The sequence below is a fragment of the Cebidichthys violaceus genome, unplaced genomic scaffold (assembly GCF_023349555.1).
Source record: "Cebidichthys violaceus isolate CVI_PGR_0920_01 unplaced genomic scaffold, fCebVio1.0.p SCAF_11, whole genome shotgun sequence".
Taxonomy (NCBI): Eukaryota; Metazoa; Chordata; class Actinopteri; order Perciformes; family Stichaeidae; genus Cebidichthys; species Cebidichthys violaceus.
This window is the reverse complement of record NW_027176274.1, coordinates 13,932,120-13,953,338: the sequence shown is the minus strand read 5'-3', so window position 1 is coordinate 13,953,338 and position 21,219 is coordinate 13,932,120. Positions and strand designations below refer to the sequence as shown.

Below are 21,219 nucleotides of genomic sequence, written 5' to 3'. Positions count from 1 at the left end.
TTTGTAAAACATTTAGCAAATATGTGAAATAAATGTAGTGGGGTTAAGACTGCAACATTCTTCTCTAAAATCCAATAGAGACGGAGTATAAAATACGTTAGTAGCCTTTTTTGCTAAGTACAAGTACCTCAAAGTTGGATTTGAGTATGTACTTTTACTTTCCACCACTATTTAAACAATACGGCTTTAAATATCAGTAAGTTTTTCAATAATTCTGAAAATTAATGATTATAAAATTACTTTCCCTGACTTGTCAGTAGATGTCGCTGTAAAGCTGCTCTCTGCTGCAAAATCTCCTCGTGTTACGAAAGCCAACGCGCGTGAGGTTGTAAACAAACGAGTGGACGAGGGCGGCCATTGAGCTCAATGATATGAGGGCCCGCCACTTCTCCCTGGCAGTGTTGGCCAGCGTCCTGTGTTTGTGCCAAAGCTACACCCTGAGGAGCTCGGTGTCCTGGGTCGTCTCCTCCAACGACGTGGTGGAGGACGCGGACCTGTCGGAGGAGGTCGCCCCGGCGTTGCTGGTGGACAGCGCGGGGCTGTGGAAGCAGGCTTATCCGTCCTCGAACGTCCTCGGAGACGCTGCGGACAGCCCCGGAGAGCTAGCGAAGCCGGAGAGCGACAATGTGGCGCAGCTGTCCTCTCGCTTGTTTTCATATCGGCTGGAGAAGGTGAAGAAGTCCGGCAGCGGCGGCCCTCCCCCGCACCAGGAGACCGCCAGGACCGCCAGATACATCGCTCACTACAGTGACTGGGGACATCTGTCCACCATTTCAACTCAAGACAAGGTGAGACACAGTGGTCCTGACAGGGTTTCTCTGGACGGGGACTTGTCAATTACTCTATGAACACAATCAATGCATTTAGGACTATTAGCTTATAAGCAACACGTTTAAACTATTGTTTTAAACTCAAGTGAGAGCACGAGAGCCAAGGCCAGCTATAGCAACTATTTTAGAAACACTGAGGTCCAACTGTTACATTTGGTACAATTTTGGAGTTTACTTGAGTATTTCCACTTCATGCAACGTTGTACTTCTACTCCACTACATTTATATATGGTTAGATTTGATTTTTTACAAAACACAACTTTCAAAGTGTATAATCTGTGACGCATTATTGTAGATTTGAAGCCCTGCAAACCCGCTCAGGTGTTCTCATTATGTGGCTGATTGGGTTAGAGTTGTACAAAGCCGTACTGGTATTTACGCAAAGGTTACTTTGTACTAATGAGAATGATACAGTTTAAACTTGCACCACAACAAAACTAACAAGAAAGCCCCTTGGGACACACGTCCCAACAACGTGTGTGCACCGCACAAATTAATATCTTCCATGTAAGATAAAAAAGCAATCATGTTTCGGGACCCTGGGGCCTCCATAACTTAACTCTCTGAAAGGGACCATTCTGCAAAATGAGAACTTTAACTTTAGTGCGTTTTGCTGGTAACGCTTTTGCTCTGAATTTTGAATGGAGGAATTTTAGTCGTAGCAGTACCTTGTACTTGTATTCTAACTCTTAAGTAAAGGATCCAAGTACTTCTTCCACCACTACTCAGGTCAAACAAGTTCACCTTAGAGTGCACATAGTTTATCTAAAATGTTACTGATTTGGATTATGCATGTTTTATTTATTAATATCAACAGATCAAGGGTCTCCCCTTTGGCAACATCTTCTCAGTCAGTGATGGACCGCTGGACAACAGCACTGGAGTCATCTACTTCTATGTGACTCCAATGGACTACACCGTATCGGACCTGAGAAGTAACCCCTACGCTTCACTCACATTCTCAGAGGCTGAGGGAGAATTCTGCAGGTAAGACCCAGCTTTTATTGTATACTCCCCTGAACTCATGGCCAGATTCATTTGTTAAAGAAAAATCAATACAGGAACCCCATTAACCCCCAGCTCTTTCCAGAATATAGGCAATATGTAACGGTTGTCCCTGCTTAAATACTACCTGGTCCCAAAGTTTGGTGTGTGGTAATTTGTTCAAACAAAAATAATATGTGGAATATGTAACAAAACGTAACTAATGAAGGTCTTGAAACTAACTAACTTCAAAGAGGGGGCCCTCTTCAACACAGATAATAAAACAGGACCCACCCTGAAGGACTTTAATCATGTCAGTTCACAGCTTTAAAACTGCTTATTTTCAAACAATGTATCAATATAATTATTTTGAACCAGTTGACGTGGCTTTTGGGGCCCTTTGTTGCCGGCTTTGCCTGGTTGGTGATCCAAACTTCACTGAATTACATAACTTCAAGTTACCGAGAGGCTCAGAAAAGTTAGAACCCTTAGAGAGTGTGTGTGTGTGTGTGTGTGTGTGTGTGTGTGTGTGTGTGTGTGTGTGTGTGTGTGTGTGTGTGTGTGTGTAACATGGCCGTCTGTGTTTTAAGGCAAATGGTGTATGACCCGGAAGATCCTAGATGTGCTCGACTCACACTAACGGGCAAGATGGTGGAGGTGGCCTCAGAGGAGCTCGGGTTTGCAAAGGAGGCAATGTTCTCAAGGTAACTCGGCTGACGGAAGATTTAGTGGTGTCCTTCAACCCTGATGATAAGGTAACAACAGAATGTTCGACATGGTCATGTGTTGCTCTTGTTTTTGTAGACATCCTGTGATGGCAAAGTGGCCAGTGGGGCACAAGTGGTTCTTCATGAAGCTGGAGTTGGTCCAAGTCTGGCTGCAGGACTGGATCGGAGGCATATCACTCATCCCGCTGGAGGACTACTTTACAGCCACACCTTTCTGAGAACACCCCTCCCTGTGCATCACGCCAGCCTACACAGATCACTTCAGCTGTATACACTATAAACTCTAATGAGGGGCAATCATTCCCAAAGCAGCCATTTGCAAATACTGTTGCTATTTTCATTTTTTAAGTGAATATTCTTCACTGTTGCCCTGTAACATTCCACAATATCAGTTCATCAGTTTGGTGTGTGAATGTATTCAGTCATAGAACATTCTACGTCATTTAATATATTCTTTATAAACATTGATTATTAATTTATGGGTTGACCTTAAAATATGTGTGCTGTTTGAAAAATAAATGAATGTCAGCGCACATAATTATCGTGCCTACTTTTTTAAAGTTAACATAAATTTGTTGTGTTGAGTTAGCATTTAAACCCTCAAAGAGAATTTGTAATGTCAACACTTCTGAGCTCTGGGTTTTCATTTTGAGACTGAAATATGACGGATGGTTTGGAGTCCAAAGTTAAGCGTGGTTATTTATTTATTTTTTAATCTAGTGCCTGGAAATAACTGGGGCTACTATGACTTTGCATCAGCTATTATTAGCTAGATTGAACCCAAGGTCTGTTTAGTAGCTGTAGTGGAGATTTGAATCAATAAATATACCTTGAAGTGAGATTGCTTGTGATTGTTGTTTCAAAGATCACAAATGATCTCTGTTCCTTGATAAGCAATATGCTTTGATATCAATGAAGCATGACAGCCTACTAATGATGTTGTCTGACTCATAACTTGAAAATGTGTTGCAGCGCTTCCGTGCATAGCCACAATCTAATATAAAAGATGTAAAATAATGAGTTTGATAAAGTTTTCGTTTTTCTAACTCCCTGGGTGGGACATCGGGTTTGCCAAGAAGGCAATGTTTTCAGGTACCTCAGCTAATGAATGATGTTCGTATACCAACAATAAGAACTTACAGGAATACATATTTAGATTTTAGTCGTCTCATGTGAAATCCAAATGATTCTTTGTATTTTAAAGGCTTATTAAATGTTAGGGCCGTGCACTTATTATTTAATCAGCGATTGCCACTGATGGTTTTGAACATGCCTATTGGATGAAACAGACGATGCCTATTACCTAATATTAATGCGGCTTGAGGGCCGGGCCACTAGATGACGCGCTTTGTTAATGAAGAAGTCGTTGCTCAGGTTCAGTTTCTTTTGAAGTATTTCAACCTGTAATATCTGTCAGATTGTGCAGATTCAACTACATCATTTTAAATACTGACTTGTTCATAGTCCGGTACAGTAAAGACAGCTGAACTCACTTCTCCAATGATTCAATTTATGTGAAAGTCTTTAAGTTAACGAGTCTATATCCCTCTCGCTCTCAATCTCGCACCAGTTGCCAAATATCGCGCGAGTACGCAGCTCATTCCGTTTAATGTGCTGCTGTGTGTGAATGGATTGAGGCGGTACGGCCCACTACCGTTAAAGTTACCTATACACGACAAAGTGGTCTCCCTTTGACAGAGACTGTTACGTACTCCGTGTCGGTTAACGGGCTTCAGGTTGCTCCGTTGACGCGAGGCTCAGAGTGAGCAACACGACGGACACGCTGTTTTTTCCTTTAGTAAATTCATCTGTTGCCAGTTGCCTTGTAGCGGAATCAACGTGATTCGAGGCGTTTCCTTGTCGGACACCGTCAGAGAGCGAGCAGCCTATCCCGGAGGATCCACCGCTGCACACTGGAAATGCTTCTTCTACTTGAAACTAAAGACGGGCTGTAAAAACAAATTACAATGGCTTGTGTCGGCAGCTGGCTAGTTTTATCATAACCGACCATGTCACGGAGAGCAGTTGACTCGTGACCGATCTCCGTAGGACTGTACGGGAGGAGCCAGTTTCAACGACCGAGGAGAGACGCACCGAGACTGAGTGTGTATCACCTCCTAAAGCAGAGGTCCGTGCTCAGTCCGGTTAACTATAGCGGTTTTTTTTGTAGCGTTTCACACCCCCGATATGCCGGCGCCTACGCCCGTTTCAACACCCTGAAGGCAGAGCGAGCGAGAAGGAGGGAAGGAAGGAGGCAACGGCCGCTCCGGGGTCCCCGAAAACTCAGCCGAGGAGAGGCTTCGCTGAAATGAGATGAGGCTCAGAAATGGAACTGTGGCCACTGCGATTATTTTCTTCACGTCCTTCCTCAGCCTGTCCTGGTACACAGCGTGGCAGAATGGCAAAGGTAGGTTGAACACGCGGCTGCCGCACACATTTTAAGGCGTAATTGTCTTTTAAGAAGAAGCGACAGCTGTGGGGCCTCGTTGACAAACAAGCAGACGTCAAGCTGACGTGGGTCCAGCAGCATGTCGGTCCTAGGACAGCAAGTGTTGCCTCATCCGGTTTCTATTCCCGTAACACCCAAAGTGACAATCCCTCAATTGCAAAACGCACATTGCACATTGGGTACCTATATGATTAACCTCTTTAATGTCCTATCGTCAGCCTCTGGTTCACGTGCATGTATACGTATTTATTCTCTCTGTTGTATTCACACTTTGACAGCATGGCCGATGATGTAGTCGGGCCCCATCTCTCTCTCGGCTCATTGCTCATCCTCCACACTCTTCTGTTTCCATCCTACCTCAATCACTTAGGGATAGTCGAGTGTGTCCCAGTCACTTTAAAGCAACACTTCATGATAAACACACCATTCAATTCCATCTCACCTCCTGCAGAGACGTTCAATGTCTGTGATCTGAATGTGCACCATGTGTTTACATGTCCTGTCAAACATCAAGGCTCTATTACACAAGTGTATTAGCAGTTTAAGAGGGCAGAGTACTCCCTTGCCAGGGTTAACCCAATCCATGTGGGAAGCTTGTGGGCCTTTTAGTTATTTGTTATCAGCAGAGTGTAAATAATTGCAGCCTTTAGATAAATTCCAAGCCAAGGCTTCATGTTGTGATCGCTGTGGAGCTTATCAGCTTGATGAAATATTTTCCTTTTAAATGGAGTCCAGTGAGTCCCACTGGAGCACGCCGGGACTGGTCCTTGGCTTGATGAAAGTACATGTACGAAGCAAAGGTCAAGAGACGAGGCCCTCTGTTCTGTGTGCTTCACCTGTTGATAGTCTGGTACCTGTCGTCAGAACGGGAATATTGAAAGCATTGGCTAGTAGTTTTCTGCAAGTACACCCTTTTTTGTGTGCATTTGACCTTCAATTCTAGTGGATTGTCCTTATATCCTAAACAACTCAAATTATCAAAGGATGGTGAATAGGCCATTTTTACCTCAGACATTTAGACTTGTCGTAGTGGGACAGTCGGTGTGTATATTACATTAACGATTGCTCCGTTGTGTTAATGTCTCCCAGTAAGCCACGGCAGTGTGACAAAGAGCCAGCAGCATTCACAGTACCATTAACCTTCAATGTTATTATTTGCACCTGTGCTTTTTCTACTGTGACGTGTTGAAATGTCTTCAGTGAGCAAAGTAACACTAGAACTACTATTCAAAAGCAAATGTGTAGGTCTGTATGGTGGCAGAGAGAGCTCAACACACCGCCACTTAAGTTAACTCAAAGCAAACACAAGTAAGGGAAGAAAATTGGGGACGTCCCACTAACTAGTGGATCCAACTCGGTATTAACAGATACCTACACTCTAAACAATTTCACCGTAAAATAACGGTAACTTACTGGCAGCAGGGACGCCAGTAATTTACAGCTTTTTATGGTGCACTGCCATTTTACTTTTACGGTATTTTACCGTGTACTGGATTACGGTATGTGATAGTAGGATAACTGGGTTTTACGTTCTATGCCATAATGTTACCATTTATTTACAAAGGGTAATACAACCCAATACTTTTGCATTTAATTTCCAACAAATAAAAGAATAACAATAGACATTAAATACATAATTGTTGCAGTTTAATACATGTTCTCAAGACAAACAATAAAGGGACATTTATATTACATTACAAAACTCACAATGTACTGCATGTTTAGAAGAAAACAAATAAAATCATAAAATCTTTAATGACCGGCTTGCCTGAACTCATGAGGATAACCTCAGACCAGAAGCGTCGAGATTGAAAAGTGGCCGATGGTGTGCTACTGTTGTTCAGTAGGTACCTATCGCTACCAAATCATTACAGTGAAAACATTACATCAGGGCCCAGAAAAAGTGAATCCCTACAGAAAACCTCATTTGCTTGCATGCTGTCTATGTGTGTTGGTTTAAACACATGTTCCTATTTGACAGCATAAAGAAACATGCTGCAAATACAAGACATCAAGCCATACACAACCACAACATAACTAACACAATAGAAGCTGTCTTGGGATGCCCAAACTAGCCATTTGGCCACTGGGCAAACTTACTTGGCAAAAGTACTTGGCATAAAGACAATATCTCCAAACTATTAGAAAAATCAACACTGCTTTTCAAACGCCATCAGTGTCGACATAGTCATACATATTTTTGTGTACTGTAGTGCAGTGATTTTCAACCGCTGGTGTGCTGCGGGAAAATGTCCAATTTCACTTAATCAGTCAAAATAATATTATTTAGTTGCTGCTAATAATTTGCGATTGTTGAGCATCTGAGCCTGCAATATAGTGGCTGGCTAAGTAATTAATACTCTTCCATGCCAGTGGGTGGCGCAATAATGACCTTGTTAATTTAAAACAGTAGAATTAAATGATGCGTGGGAGAGGTTGAGGTGACAAGACAAACAGCGATGGAGAAATATTTGAAAAGGAAAAATGCAGACTGTGAACTGGGCCTTGGATAACATTCTAACCCAGATGAAAAACCTCGTAAGGATCAACACATTGAGAGACTTGTCATTAAATTGTCAGCATATATCAGACATGTCCAACTCAAATATTCCGACCCTAGGTACAATTATATCCGGCCCGCAAGAATCATTTTGTCTATCATAACTGGCCACCACAGTTCTCCGGGACGAAAAGAGGTGCTGTGAGCTGGCCTTTTTGTGCGACATAACGAAGCATCTCACTGCGCTAAACCTCCAGCTTCAGGGACGGGGACGTGTGATCACAGACCTGTATGATGCACTGAGAGCTTCCCAAGCCAAGCTGCGCCTGTGAGAGACTCGGATGCAGCAAGGAAACTTGGGTCCGTGTTGCAAAAACTGCGTCTCCACTGCTGTGTTCCCAACTAAACTGGGGCGCACTTGGCACACAGAGTTCACTCGGCGATTTGCCAGAAATTTAGATTTGAACTGCTCAGCAATCCGTTTGCAGTTGACGTGGAAAGAGCACCTGTGCACATCCAAATGGAGCTGATGGACCTCCAGTGTAATGACACTCTCAAGACAAAGTGTGACTCTGTGGGCGCTGCACAGTTTCCAAGCTTCATCCCCGAAACGATGCCTCAACTCCGCCTACATGCTGCTCAAATGCTCTGCATGTTTGGAAGCACATACCTGTGTGAGCAGCTTTTCTCTGTGATGAAGATGAACAAAAACCCACACAGGAGTCTCACTGATGCACAGCTTCACTCCATCTTGAGGGTTTCCACAGCACAGAACTTAACCCTAATGAACATTAATGAACTGGTAGCCAAGAGAAGATGCCAGACATCTGGCTCTGGTACGTATGCATAATAGAATGTAGCCTACCTAAACATGTATTCTTCATGCACTTTGTCCAATATCCCTTCTATCCTGTTTGGCCCTCAACGTAGTCCCAATTTTTTCTCTGTGATTGAGTTTGACCCCCCTGGCATATATGGTGTATTATGCTAAAAGGTGTCATTTTGTAACTTTTTTGGTTGTTGGTGTGCCGCGGGATCTTTTAATGTAAAAGGCTCAGAAAAGGTTGAAAAACACTGCTTGTGTAGTGTGTGTACATGCAGCCAGTTTCTTTATCTCGCGTATGTTTTGAGGAGAATGTGCTCCTTAATTTGATTGTGTTTTGCTTATGTGCAGCATTTCCTTTCTAAATGCAGCCTCCAACGTTTTCCTCGTTTTGTTTAGCGGTGCGTTAAGGAATGTAGAATTGAAAACTGCAAACCTATTTGCTCAATCAAGGTTCATTTCAGTTTGGGCTACAAAATGTGTCAAATGTTTATTTTGTGGGAGTGAGCAGTGATGAAAATCTCCTTTTTGGGGGCTTTTAGGGAAAGCTGGAGTATTGATTTCCTCCGTGAACTCTGGGCTGCAGTTTATGTGAAGGCCACTGACACTAACGGCTCTCATTCTCTGCTGATAAGTTGCATTCTTTTTGCTTTTTATTTTATTTTTGTGACACTGATCAAATGTAACACTAAGCACTCTAGCTAGACAATAAAGACTTCTTTCAAAGGTCACAAATAGAATGCGATTTACTTCAGAAAAGATTTTGACCCTTTACATATTTCGGTATATTTACCCAAGGGTATGTAGAACTTGAATTGGTGTGTAGGCTTTACCTGCATCAACATCACAAGCTTTATTCATGTTCTTTACCTTGTATTGCACTGGCTGTGTTTGTGCTGTGTCTTGTCTTAACATGAGATGTTTGAAAACGGCTTTTCTTTCTTTTCTTCTTCACCATACGAGGCTCTTTTATGTGCCGTATCTTTTCCCCCTGTGGTTGTAGATGCCTCCTCCTCTTGATGCTGCCCGGCGTGGGTGTTTAGAGTGTTTTTGGCCTCGGGCATTCAGTCGTTCTGAAAACGAGAATTTCTGAAAAACCTGCATCAGTTGTACACATAAGACCTATTTGCATTCAGGCTCTTGACCGTGTTTGTGTGATTCACTTCCTGCCGTCGATAAGACGGTTGCTTTGGGTGCTATGGCGGTGGAGAGATAAATCTTGAGCAATGTTTTTTTTGTTTTTTTTTCAAATTTTTTGTTTGCCTATCCCTTTGCTTCCGACAGCCTGTCTTGTTCCTGGTCACTCGACTGCTGTGAGCGCTGTGCCAGTCAGCTGTCCAAACACTCCATGTTGAATGGCTCTCCAGAATGTGTACTTCTCTGTCAGAGTCCGCCTCATCCCCCAGTGAGAGACCACTCTCTGGTATCCGCCCGGCTATATCTTAAACAAACAACAATATCGGTGTTGACACAGGATAGATATGAATAATGATAACGTGTCTGATAATGAAATCCACGGGCGACACAGCGAACATGCATTTATAGCCACCTTGTGAGGAAAATGGCATTATGCTACCATCACCGCATTATGTCACCACCACAAGTTGCTTTTAAACACGATTTCCCCCGTTTAAATGTATTCTCCGGCTTTCCCTTCCTTACCCAGGAAGTCTCATCGAATCAAGATCTCTTCCACAAGAGAGACTTGACGACAAAATTATATTTATATGGCCTCACAAGATGAGTGAGTCACACAAAGCAGCCATTGCACTTATTCTAACGGTCACAAATATTTTTGAAATACCAATAAGTAGGACTTTGAGCCAGAGGAGTGAGTATCTCTGGTTTGTTTTTCAGCCTATTACAGTAGTAAGTTATTTTCCCCTAGATCAGAGTTGGTATGAGAAACATTTAAAGCACGTCTGAACTGTGATCTGTTGTTACGGTTGTTCACGTTCTGCTGAACGATGTTAAATGGAATAAAAACAACATCTGTCGATGCCTTCTGGATGTAAGCGACGATCATCTGACCTTTTTCATGTAACTCGCAGCGGTGAGTGCGATGCATGTCTTGAGTAATGAATCTCATGCCACTGTGGTGAATGGTATCCAATGGTTTAAGGGTAGCATGAGCATACAGCGTACATCCATAAAGTAGTGCAAATAGTAGAGTGAATCGTATCATGTTTTTCCTGTTATTAAAGGAAAAGTAAGCTCTGTTCCCAATTTTCAGTTTAAGTTATAGAAAGGATGTGCTGCAGATGTTTTTACCGGTCATGTGCTTGTTTGTATTTTAATGCTTATTCATGTTTTGTCTTTGGTTTCCAGCCGTGATTTAAGACGGCTTAAAGGTTCTTATTGTCTCAGCAGATTTTCAGTTACAGTTACGGAGCACAAAACTCTTCCCTTTTTTGCAAATGTGACTTCCTATTTTCCCCCGGCTTCCCTGAGCCCATGCGTCCGCCATCACATCATTCCAAACACAATGGGCCAAAAATAGCACAAGTGATTGCAGTTAAAGTGGGCGAGTGAGCTCACAGATAAAGCAAGGTGCTAGGTCAGATACATGGTTGATTAGTTAGAATATGGCTCGCACAGTGTTTTCTGTATGCGTGAGTGCGTGCTGTGAGTGCGTGCGCTGTGGGTGAGGGCAGTCTGCCAGACAACTCCTAAGTGGCCTGGAAGGAAGAAGAGAGTAGAAAGGCCAGATCCTAGAAGAGAGAGGATGAGAAGATGCCCTAGGTGGGACATATGTTAGAGAGAAAGGATGAGAGTGCTGACACGGCAGTAAGGCCGTGGGATGTTATTTTTTTTTCTGTATTTTGTACCCTACACACACTCTCTCTCACACACACACACACACACACACACACACACACACACACACACACACACACACACACACTTACACCTCCCTTTATTCCAGACAGCTCGTATACTCTGTCCAGAGAGGAACAGGCGTCTTCTGCCGTTAGCGAGTTAACAATCATCGTTGTTTCCTTCCTTGTATTCCACACCGCTATTCATTCATTCATTCATTCATTCATTCATTCATTCATTCATGCATGTTCCTTCTCTTTTTCTGGACAGCATTCCCAGACTACACACAATTTCTCCCCAATGTCAGGGAGGAGAGGAGGCGTTAGCTTGCCGTATACAAGAACCGGTTTGCACACGTTAGTTTGTTTGTGTGGATGAGGTCATGCAGACCTTCACGCTTTGTGGCCGCTCCGCTGAAGGTGACGGGCCTTTTTCATTTACCAAACACGAGGAGTTTACGAGTTAGGAGCCAGATATATTTCACAGGGATCCATAAATACTGGGTGTCTCCATGCACTCTGATAACTCAGTGATATGGGGAGATGAAGACATTTTCATCACATGAATGCTCGTGGCCACTGTGATGTAACCGTTAGTCGTGCCAGGCTTATTTGTTTAAAAGTGTACCCACAGAAACCAGAGCTAAGACTGTCCACTGACAGTAAATATCAGCTGCATTGAAATCTATTGGTTCTTGGTAAATTATGAAAAATAGTAAGGGCTCCAAATAGCCTTTTATTTTCATTATCTATTTTTCAGCTATTGTCCTAATTAACTTTATTAATTGATTTGTTTAAAATGACAGAATATAGTGTAACTGGGCCATTATAATATACTCAGAGTCCTATCATATTGACAAGGAAAAGCATCAAATTGTAGGAGAAATGGCTGAATGCATTAGATAATTATCTAAATACTTGTGTGTTATTTTCTCTTGAATCAGTAAATAGACTCATTATTTCAGCTTCAAACATTTTGTTGTAGTAGTGGACTCTCTGTACTCCCACTGCATACCATTATACAATTGATTGGTGAACAACATCCCTGAAAGTGGAGTTTCCACTGATGGCCCCCTCACAGGCGCCAAGTGGAGCCAGAAAGTGGAAGTAAGCGGCGCGGGGCCTCAGCTCTCTGCTCGCTGCTGTCAGTCAGCATAAGAGACGCAGCAGGAGCTTATTGTGACCACAGTAAAGGAAGACGAGTGGGTGGAGGTCAGAAGAAACAATGAGCCCAATGTGGGCAACTTTCCAACCCAGATTCTCAATATTGTTTCCTCAGAGGGCAAATATCGGTCCAGCTTCTTCTGAGACTGCTTAATTTTCTGACCCCCGTAACCCTTTAGTTTGACTTTAAAGGTGGAAGGGTTGTACAAAGAAGTGGGACAGATTGAGACAAAGGTGTGCGTTTTCTCTTTCTGCAAACTACACAGAACCGTTCAGGGAGTATCACTCGCCTCCTCGTGGATCGACTTGCACTTCTCCTTTTGGAAAATACCACCAGCAATCTATACCGCTACTCTGTGTGTTGGTGTGCTTTTTCTTTCTTACTCTGTGTGAAGTTAAATGTTGCATGACTTGTACCTAGTGGGACTGATAAACCCAAAACGTTTATCTTGTTTCAACTGTTGTCACATTGGTCAGATATTTTCTGACCCTTGGATGAGAGTAAAATGCTTCTTATGATCGGGGTCAAAGAGAAATCACTCCTGTGGTGAGCTTATGTCTGTTTGACCCCATCAGTCACACTGGATTAATGGTGGGGCATCTGTGAACTATTAGATCAAAACCCAACATGGCAGAACTATTCCTATTAATCTCAAATTAGTGTTTTGCACCATCTGCCCTACTTAAGAGATAAGCGCCTGGTTAAAGGCCTTGTTCTGCACAGAGCAGCTGCAGCGTAGAACCACGTGGCTAGCAGGTGCACCACTCTGGGGTGTTCATACATGCATAATGCATAATGCATGTGGACATGTTTTGTATACACGTGCGTCTTATATTCCTAGAGTTTGTCTGGCAGGTGGAATCTGTAGCCGCAAGTCCAATAAGAAAAGGCTCAATGACGTGGCGTCTTTGAGCCTTAAACAAAGTTTAAGGACTTTTACATTTTGTTACGGTTGCTGATTTTACACAGACAAATTAGGGGGAACATTTATTTATCTAAATGGGTCTTCTGGCACCGAGGTCAAGACACTTGGCAGGAAGAATCCACAGTTTAATGGAACAGTGCAGCAGTTTGGGAGAGAGCTTATTCGCTTTCTTGCAGAGAGTTGGAAGACAAGATTGATACCGCACTCAAACAGCTAGCCTAGCTCTGTGCAAATGTAACAAAAGTCCACCAAACCAATATCTTCAGCTCGTCACTAACGCATTGTATCTTGTTTTGATCCATACATAAACTAAAAGTGTGAAAATGTTGAATCGCTATTTTACTGGGAGTTATGTGCCGGGCTATTTCTTGGTCTGGACTAGCTGTTAGTCTGTCTGTTTATGCTTTAAAAGATCTGAAAACGCAAAAATGAATATTTCCAGAAACAATGCATCAGTTACCAAGTATAGTCCTGCTCGTATCGGTTCATAACAATCCCAAAGAAACCACTTTCAAGGAGACTCGCGTAGTTCCAGTGCAAACCGTTGACGGCTAGATCTGTAACTAATAATTATTGGAAAATTCTTAAAATGTCTTTTTTTTTTCAGTGAACAGTGAGCACCACAAACTAAATTTAAATTGTCAAGCCTGTTGTGTTGAGATGGCAACGGAAATTTCAAAGAGGTATTTAAAGCCAATTGAGGCAAATTTGTGATATTAAGCTTCATAGATAAGATTGACTTGATATCTCCATACCTCAGCAGATTCAACCAAAGCAATGGCTAGAGTTAGTTTAGTTGTTTTAATTTTTTGGGGTAACTGACCCTCTTAAACATGTTCTATGTAAAACCACCATTTTTCATTCCATATTTGCTACAAAAAATACAAAATCTAGAGGTATCTAAAAAAAGGTTAGATACCTCTTTTGACACAAATGGTGATTCATTCTGTTTGAAATAAAAGCTCTACAGATGATCCAACAACTGCTTTTCAGAGGAAGTTGTGTTTAAACAAACTACACTACTACTAGAAATGAAATGTTTTGAATACAACAGACCAGGGTTCAGCAAATTAAGTAGACAAACTGTAAAGTACGTTTTTTTCAGCTCTGCTCATTGGCCGGCGTACACTGTATGTATTTCCTGGTTATACTCGTTGACATTATTTGGGCAGCTGTGTACGTCGAAGTGAAACTTTGCTTTACCAGCCGACATCTGCAAACGATGTGCCGCAACTCACTCATGCACAAGTCCTTCCTCAGCACTCACGGACCCGCAGTCAGCAGCACGCATCAGCATAGGGAGCGCCAGGTCCGGGACAAGATCACTAAGAGGGCTTTTGATGAGCTAATGGATTGACTGATAAAACTCTTAACACCCTGGTGAGTTCTAGGTTGGATTTCTATGAAGCATTCCTCAGCACGCTGACGTCATCCTCGTTCTCTCCTGTGACGTTCAGAAGACGCCGGTAGATTGAACTCTGTAGCCAAGCTCACGCTGTCTGTCCGCTCTCTCTCTCCCTGACATCCAACTTCAGATACTGAAGCGCTACTACTGAGGTCATGAGTAAGCACAACAGGTCCAACAACAAGGATGTTGTGACTGTGAATCAATAGGTGCATTTAAACATTGTTTACAAAGGAGGGCTACATTTTGAATGTATGGATCCCATATATTTATGATGCAGCCTAGTTTGTTAATGAACATGCATACATGTGTTGTTCTTAACATCTATGTTTCTCGTTCCTGAGAAAAACAAACATTCTTCAGATGTGTTTTATGTTGAGTTAAAACTTCAACTTAAAGCCGATACAGTCATTACATGCAAGCTCTTTGTCAGGTTCGCTATCAAGTTGCAGTGCACATGTGGATAACGCTTACAAGAGTGTTTGTCAAACATGCCCATATTGATTGTTTTCATAATGGATGCCATGACTGTCTACAATTGATTTCTTTAAAAACGTCTTTTGGGATTTAACCCATGCTGATCAGCTCATTTTAGTTTTATATTTTATTTCTCCTCATCCATTTCATGAGGTGATGCAATAGTCATGACATGGCTGCTCTGTACATGATTGACGTTTCATCATTTGGCTCCATTTTAAGGCCTTTTTCTTCTGAATAGCAAATTGCAGTTCCACCAATCAACTCATTTACACGATTGGAGCATCTTCACCCAAACCTGAAGTTTTGGTTGACGAGAATTAACATATTAACTTGAAATTTGCAGATTGAAAGACTTTACAAGGAATAGCACAACTCCCTTTTGGCTAGAAGTGAGTGAGTGTGAGGCCTTGAGTCTGTTCCTTTTTAAAGGCTAGTTGTTTGAACCCCCATTATATATCCGACTCCCCATTCCTTCCACGTATCTCATTAATAAATCAAATGGACAGAGCAAAGGAATCGAGGATGACATGTCGAGGTGAATATATCACCGCAGAGGAGGGGCAGTAAGTACAGGTAACAAAACAAAAGTGGATGCCAGGATGGATGTGCAGATAGTGTAGAAAGTTAGACCCATATAGGATACTAAAAACACACAAAAATGTGAAAACCTGCATTACATTAAGAGGGAGGGACGAGACAACGTTAGGAAAAGAGGAGAGGTTGTTGAGCTCGCATCGGAGGTAAAGCACAGCCACTTAGCCCTTCCCCCACACCTCGTGCTTCTAGAGAGCAGAGAAGAATAATGAGATTGTATAGATGTGATCCAGACCTCAGGTAATTGTTTAATGCATTTTGTGTACCCGTTCAGTGGCCCGGTGGCTGTATACCAGTAAACAGTTAACTAGTTAACAGTTCCATGTCTGTTCCACTGTCATTCTGTTTCTGTGGGAGAGCCATTTCCTTGAAAGACAATGTGATATTATGCAATACATGCAAAAAAACGCCTACAGTTTCACCACCTAATAGTGCAGGGGATAGATATAGCTGAATAGAAACCTTATCTGCTTCTTGCTTCTGTTCCTGTGGTCCTCCTGGTGTGTTTTTTTTTTTTTTTTGCAGAGTGGGATTACAGGTGTGGTTTCATCTCAACAGGCCTGGAGTCCTACAATCAAAGGACTGATGGGAAGATGAAAGTCGTTTTTTTTTTTTTTTTAGTTTGAAGCTGCCCTTTTCATGAGCTTTGGTCCGTATGACAACATCTGTCTGTGTGTCTTAGAAATCAACATTTAGGAGGAACAACATGGTTCTGTGTGGAGGAGAAAGGCCAGGACAATAGCTCAGTCAGAGAGAGTGATGGAGAGGGGAAGATAAAGGGAGTCTGGGTTTTGTTGCTGTGAGGGGTTTTCTGAAAGGGCACAATAAATCTACCAAACCCACATCCCCTCCTAGCTCACGCACAGATACGCACCTGAGACGTTCCTTCTCTCCCTCTAACCTTGTGAATTTTGGACGAAGGCTTTGTAGGTGTGTCAATGACCAGCACATGTGCTGTCTTGGCTTTAAATCATTTCTCATCATCTCCAAAAATAATAATGTAATAAACATTTATATGGCTAAGAAAAAGGTTACAAAGTACATAAACAACACCAAAGCGATACAATAGTCTGTTAAAAGACATAACTAAAAATACAACAATAAAAAAAGGCTTTTACTCGTTTACTTGTTGAAGTGTTTGTGTTGGCCCGCTTTCACAAGCCAACATTCAGTCCGCTTTGATTGAACTCTGGTGACGTTTGCTTGACATCTGGGCCAAAGAGAAAATACAGAAGAGGCTAAATAAAGTCCACGAAAAAAGTGACGTTTATAAAGTAATTTGTGATAAACTGCAGGAGAAAGGATTTGTGTGCACAGCAGATAAATGCTGAGCCAAAGTGGGAATTTTTCTTTTGGCCCCTGCTCCTTCGTAAAAAACACCCCTCAACAAATAATTTCTTTATTTGGTCAGCTTTAATTTGTGTACTGCGAAACTCATCCAGATTAAATAGAAAATGACTCCGAAGTATCACTTTCACTCTGATTCGCGCCAGCCAAACGGACTACATGAAAGCATCCTGAGACGAGCGTATCTAGCGTATTTCATACATCCATGATCTCAGCAGACCACAGCTATTTCCCTTTTTCATTGAATTTCACAGCCTCTACTTTCTAAAGCGCCAAACTCTAAACTTGTCGTTCCTGATAAGAGCCCACCAAAGGGCAGGTTTCCTCACATGTTCACAGTAAACTGCCTGTAACCTCAAAAGTAAATTCCAGTAAAAGGCTAAAAAAACAAACCACATAGCTGGTGTTTCCAATAAATAGCGGCTCCTGAGTGCTCCATCATTGTCGATGATATCATCATTAAACTGTAGCTTTGGCACAAGTGCTGTGCAGTAATAATTTAGAAATTCTGGTCAGGAAATTGAAAAAAGAGCTTCTCTCCCTTCGTTCATCAGCTTGTCTTGAAGTACTCTTCAGATCCAATGCGCCTCTACTTCAATGTGCTCCAGGTAACCTGATCAGAAAAGGTCAGGTTAGGATGTGAGAGCTGAAAAAGAGGACTCCCTGGATCCCAGTTGAAGTGGTTAGTTTGGTGTGGCTCTGAATCCAGGAAATATAAAAAAAACAATATCCTTTCCTTAGTGCTCTGTGCAGCCCTGGCAGAAGTGAGTGCTCTGTGGGTGATTTCTGGCTTTGTCGCTACTCTACTGTATGGTGTTTTTTGCTACATTGGCTTTTTAATAAGTCTTCATCACCCTTAATTAGTTTAACTTGAGACATTCCGGCTTAGCCTATTAAGTGGTTCCATAGTGAAATACAAGCTGCCGTTGATTGCTTGGATGAGGCGGTGTAATATAAACATTATGTATATAATGATACATAGATAGACTTACCGTATTGTGTCTCTGATCTGTCCAGATGTTTTTTTCTACATGGCTGCACCTTGGCGCTAAAAGTGATCCGTTTATCAGACCGTTATGTTATTTTCAATTTGTGGAAACTTTTTTTGTGGCACCTGCTAACGCATCCTGCTGTGTTTTTGCTCGTCCTCACAGAGAAGCTGACGGCGTACCAGCGGGAGTTCCACGCCTTGAAAGAGCGCCTTCGCGTGGCCGAGCACAGGACCCTGCAGCGCTCGACGGAGCTCAACAACATCCTTGAGCAGTTCAGGCGTGCCATAGCCGAGACTAACAGCAGCAAAGATGCTCTCATAAACTTCTCAGGTAACTGACCAACGCATAGGAACACTCATTAACTCCAACGGATTGGTGCTTTAGAAGTCAGCATAATTTCGCTCCTGTCATCATCTAAATGAAACTCAGAAGAGGACACTACTAAACATTTTCAGATGAGACACAGAAGCTGCTGAAGGAGCTCACGAGCAGGAAGCCTCTCCAGGTGCCAAATATCTACCACCACCTGCCTCACCTGCTCAACAATGAGGGCAGCCTGCAGCCTGCCGTGCAGGTTGGTCTCGGCCGCACAGGAGGTGAGACGCGTGTATACACACACACACACACACACACACACACACACACACACACACACACACAGCAAATTCGGTACAACAGTAACGTCCCTGATTAATGAAGCCCTTTTCTCCAGAGTGTGCAAGCTACACAAACACAGTAACGCCTCCAGAGATCCTCACTACACCGGGGAGAGAGTCATGTCTCAACAAGTTTTTCAGTTGGTGTCTTGTTCACAACAAGTATTCCCTCTGGACGGAGCTTTGCATTAGGATCATATTGGAGAAGATTATGTAGTGTGTCATTTCTCTATTTACTTATTTACTTACTTTACTTAAGTTATATATCCCATCTCTTAGCTTGATCGAGGGCTTGCTTCCCTTTTGCTTTCTATTTGTCCTGTAACTTTTTGAAAAGTGCTGTACAAAGAAAGTTTACCTTAGAAAACACTCCATCGCTAGGTAGTTTTCTCTTAAGTGAAGACACACAATAACTTTTACAAAGGTGCAACACGTCCCGTCTAAGCTGAAGTCTGTCGTTAGCCTCTTTCAAAGGAACTATTTTGCTCTTTTCTATTAATTCCTTTTTTCAGGAACAGCATTTATTTTTATTTTTAAATGCTTCTTCCATTCCTTTGGCCTCTGCTATATCAAGTTCTCTCTAAGAGGATTACTTATCTGGCATTGCGAGTGCGATGGAGCGAATTTGGGGCGCGAGTTCAGGTGCTGAACAGCTCAAGTGGTGTTTCCAAATTCCTAATGACAATGACCTCGGGGAAGAACAGACAAATTCGAGGAATGGGAGGAGGGCCAAGTCGGGAACAAACAGGAATTTCTTGTCTTTGGTTTGAAGCTTGTTTGATTGATGAGTGCAATGTATTCCCACAGCAAACACAAAAAAAAGCAAGGCCCATCTCTACCATCTGTTAGCCATTGCCAGTCTGTCTGCATTTAAGAGAAGTTGGGCAGGTATTTGTTACCTTTTTAGGACTCTTTTTGGCTTTCTCTAGAGTGTTTAGCCACGGAGAATGCAGAGTTTGTTGCTGCCTACTGCTTTTTTTTCACCAGCTTTCCGACCTGAAACACTATCACTTGTGTTCACTGGAATGCACAACCAAGCTGCTGGCACTGCTACTGGGAATTGACTGTGGATTTTTTTCCGTCACTCATTGTTCTGCTCAGTCTACCTCTGTATCTATCTATCTATCTATCTATCTATCTATCTATCTATCTGTCTATCTATCTATCTATCTATCTTTTTTTTTTTTACTTTCCCCTCTTGTTTCACTACTGGTCTAAGCATATCTGACATGTATGATATTTATAGCCCTGCAAATTAGGACATCCTCTCACTTTAGATTGAACAAAGATTATGTGAGAAACGGTTCAGAGACTGAGTGGTTGGAGTCGGGCCTGACTGGAGCTCCTTTTAGACAGAAACCAACAAAAGAGCGTTATTGTAAATGCAGTCTTGCTCGCTCCAAACACACATATGGCCTTTAGCGAGCCATCAGCTTGCCAACTTGTGCCCTTTTGCACACAGTCAGTACTTATGCTGTTGCCAAGCAGCGCCGACATTTGTTTACACTGGCCAGCTATTTAACATGTCACAAGCTACAGTTGAAGATCTCTTTCTCCCCCCAATTTGGAATTCCTCGTGCTGCTGCATCTTGTGAGGAGAATGTAGACCAAGGGTCGGCAACCATACTAGTAGGGTTTGTCGTTTTAATAATGTCTTGTTAATCATTTTGCCATATCAACGTTACGGTTAACATTGTGTTTAATTATGGCACCCATTAAAGTTTAAATTTCCAACATATCTGTACTTTTATTCCATCCATATAGGCAACATGTATAGCAACATAAATGTTTTTTCTCCCATAATCAGGACATTGTAATTACATATGAGAGCACTCTACAAGAAGGCTGCCATCCTTTATGAAAACATCCAAAGCCAAGTTCAAATCATTAACCCCATCAATCTTCCACCAATCTTGTTCATCAGCAATTAACAAAACAAATCATCAGAAGAAGGCAACAAGTACTAGCCAATCAGAGGTCTTTGTGGAATGTGGGTGGGAAAAAAAGTCTCCCCCAGACCCCGTCTCGCCTAATGCAGTAGCAGTTTTTGCTTTGGTGTGACGTGAACTTCATGTTTGCATATTTGTTGATTCTTTCTTTGCTGGTTAACCCGTTCTGTATTTTCTTGCCTCTGATATCTTTGCTTGAACACTATCAGCGGAGGGTTCAATGTGAGATAGAAACCTTTGCTTCTCTGGGTTATTCATTCAGTTTAAATGGTAGAAGTTGTAATTCTCAGTTCATTAATCATCACAATTTAATCAACAAGATCTAATTTGAAACTAATTACAACTCTGTAGGTTTGTAACACACTCGTACCCCTTTTATCAACCATGTGTTTTCACATCGAGCTGTGCTATAATCTTGTACCTTGTATATCAAACCTCACTCTTTTTGTAGACTTTTTTTTTTTTTGGCTAAGTGAATCCGCAAATGCAAGCCAAAGCTTTCATCCATCACTGATTTCCCTTGATTTTCGAAAAAAAACACCACCTTCTTGTTTTAGTGTGGGCCCTGGTTGG

General features: G+C 42.2%; 2 protein-coding genes across 2 annotated transcripts in view; both read left to right on the top strand.

The window, feature by feature from the left end:
* Nucleotides 1-306: 306 nt before the first annotated feature.
* On the top strand, nucleotides 307-3,381 carry creg2 (cellular repressor of E1A-stimulated genes 2). The gene is made up of 4 exons (XM_068705002.1): nucleotides 307-788; nucleotides 1,648-1,817; nucleotides 2,405-2,518; nucleotides 2,619-3,381. Exons 1-4 carry the CDS (start codon nucleotides 372-374, stop codon nucleotides 2,758-2,760), a joined length of 843 nt encoding a protein of 280 aa, XP_068561103.1. The 5' UTR covers nucleotides 307-371; the 3' UTR covers nucleotides 2,761-3,381.
* A 788-nt stretch (nucleotides 3,382-4,169) lies between these two features.
* The window catches only part of mgat4a (alpha-1,3-mannosyl-glycoprotein 4-beta-N-acetylglucosaminyltransferase A), a 29,142-nt gene continuing 12,092 nt past the window's right edge, over nucleotides 4,170-21,219 (top strand). Inside the window, exons 1-3 of the mRNA XM_068704994.1 lie at nucleotides 4,170-4,949; nucleotides 18,204-18,371; nucleotides 18,497-18,637. Coding sequence (XP_068561095.1) covers nucleotides 4,856-4,949; nucleotides 18,204-18,371; nucleotides 18,497-18,637 — 403 coding nt within the window. The 5' untranslated portion in view covers nucleotides 4,170-4,855. The remainder of the gene's footprint in view (nucleotides 4,950-18,203; nucleotides 18,372-18,496; nucleotides 18,638-21,219) is intronic.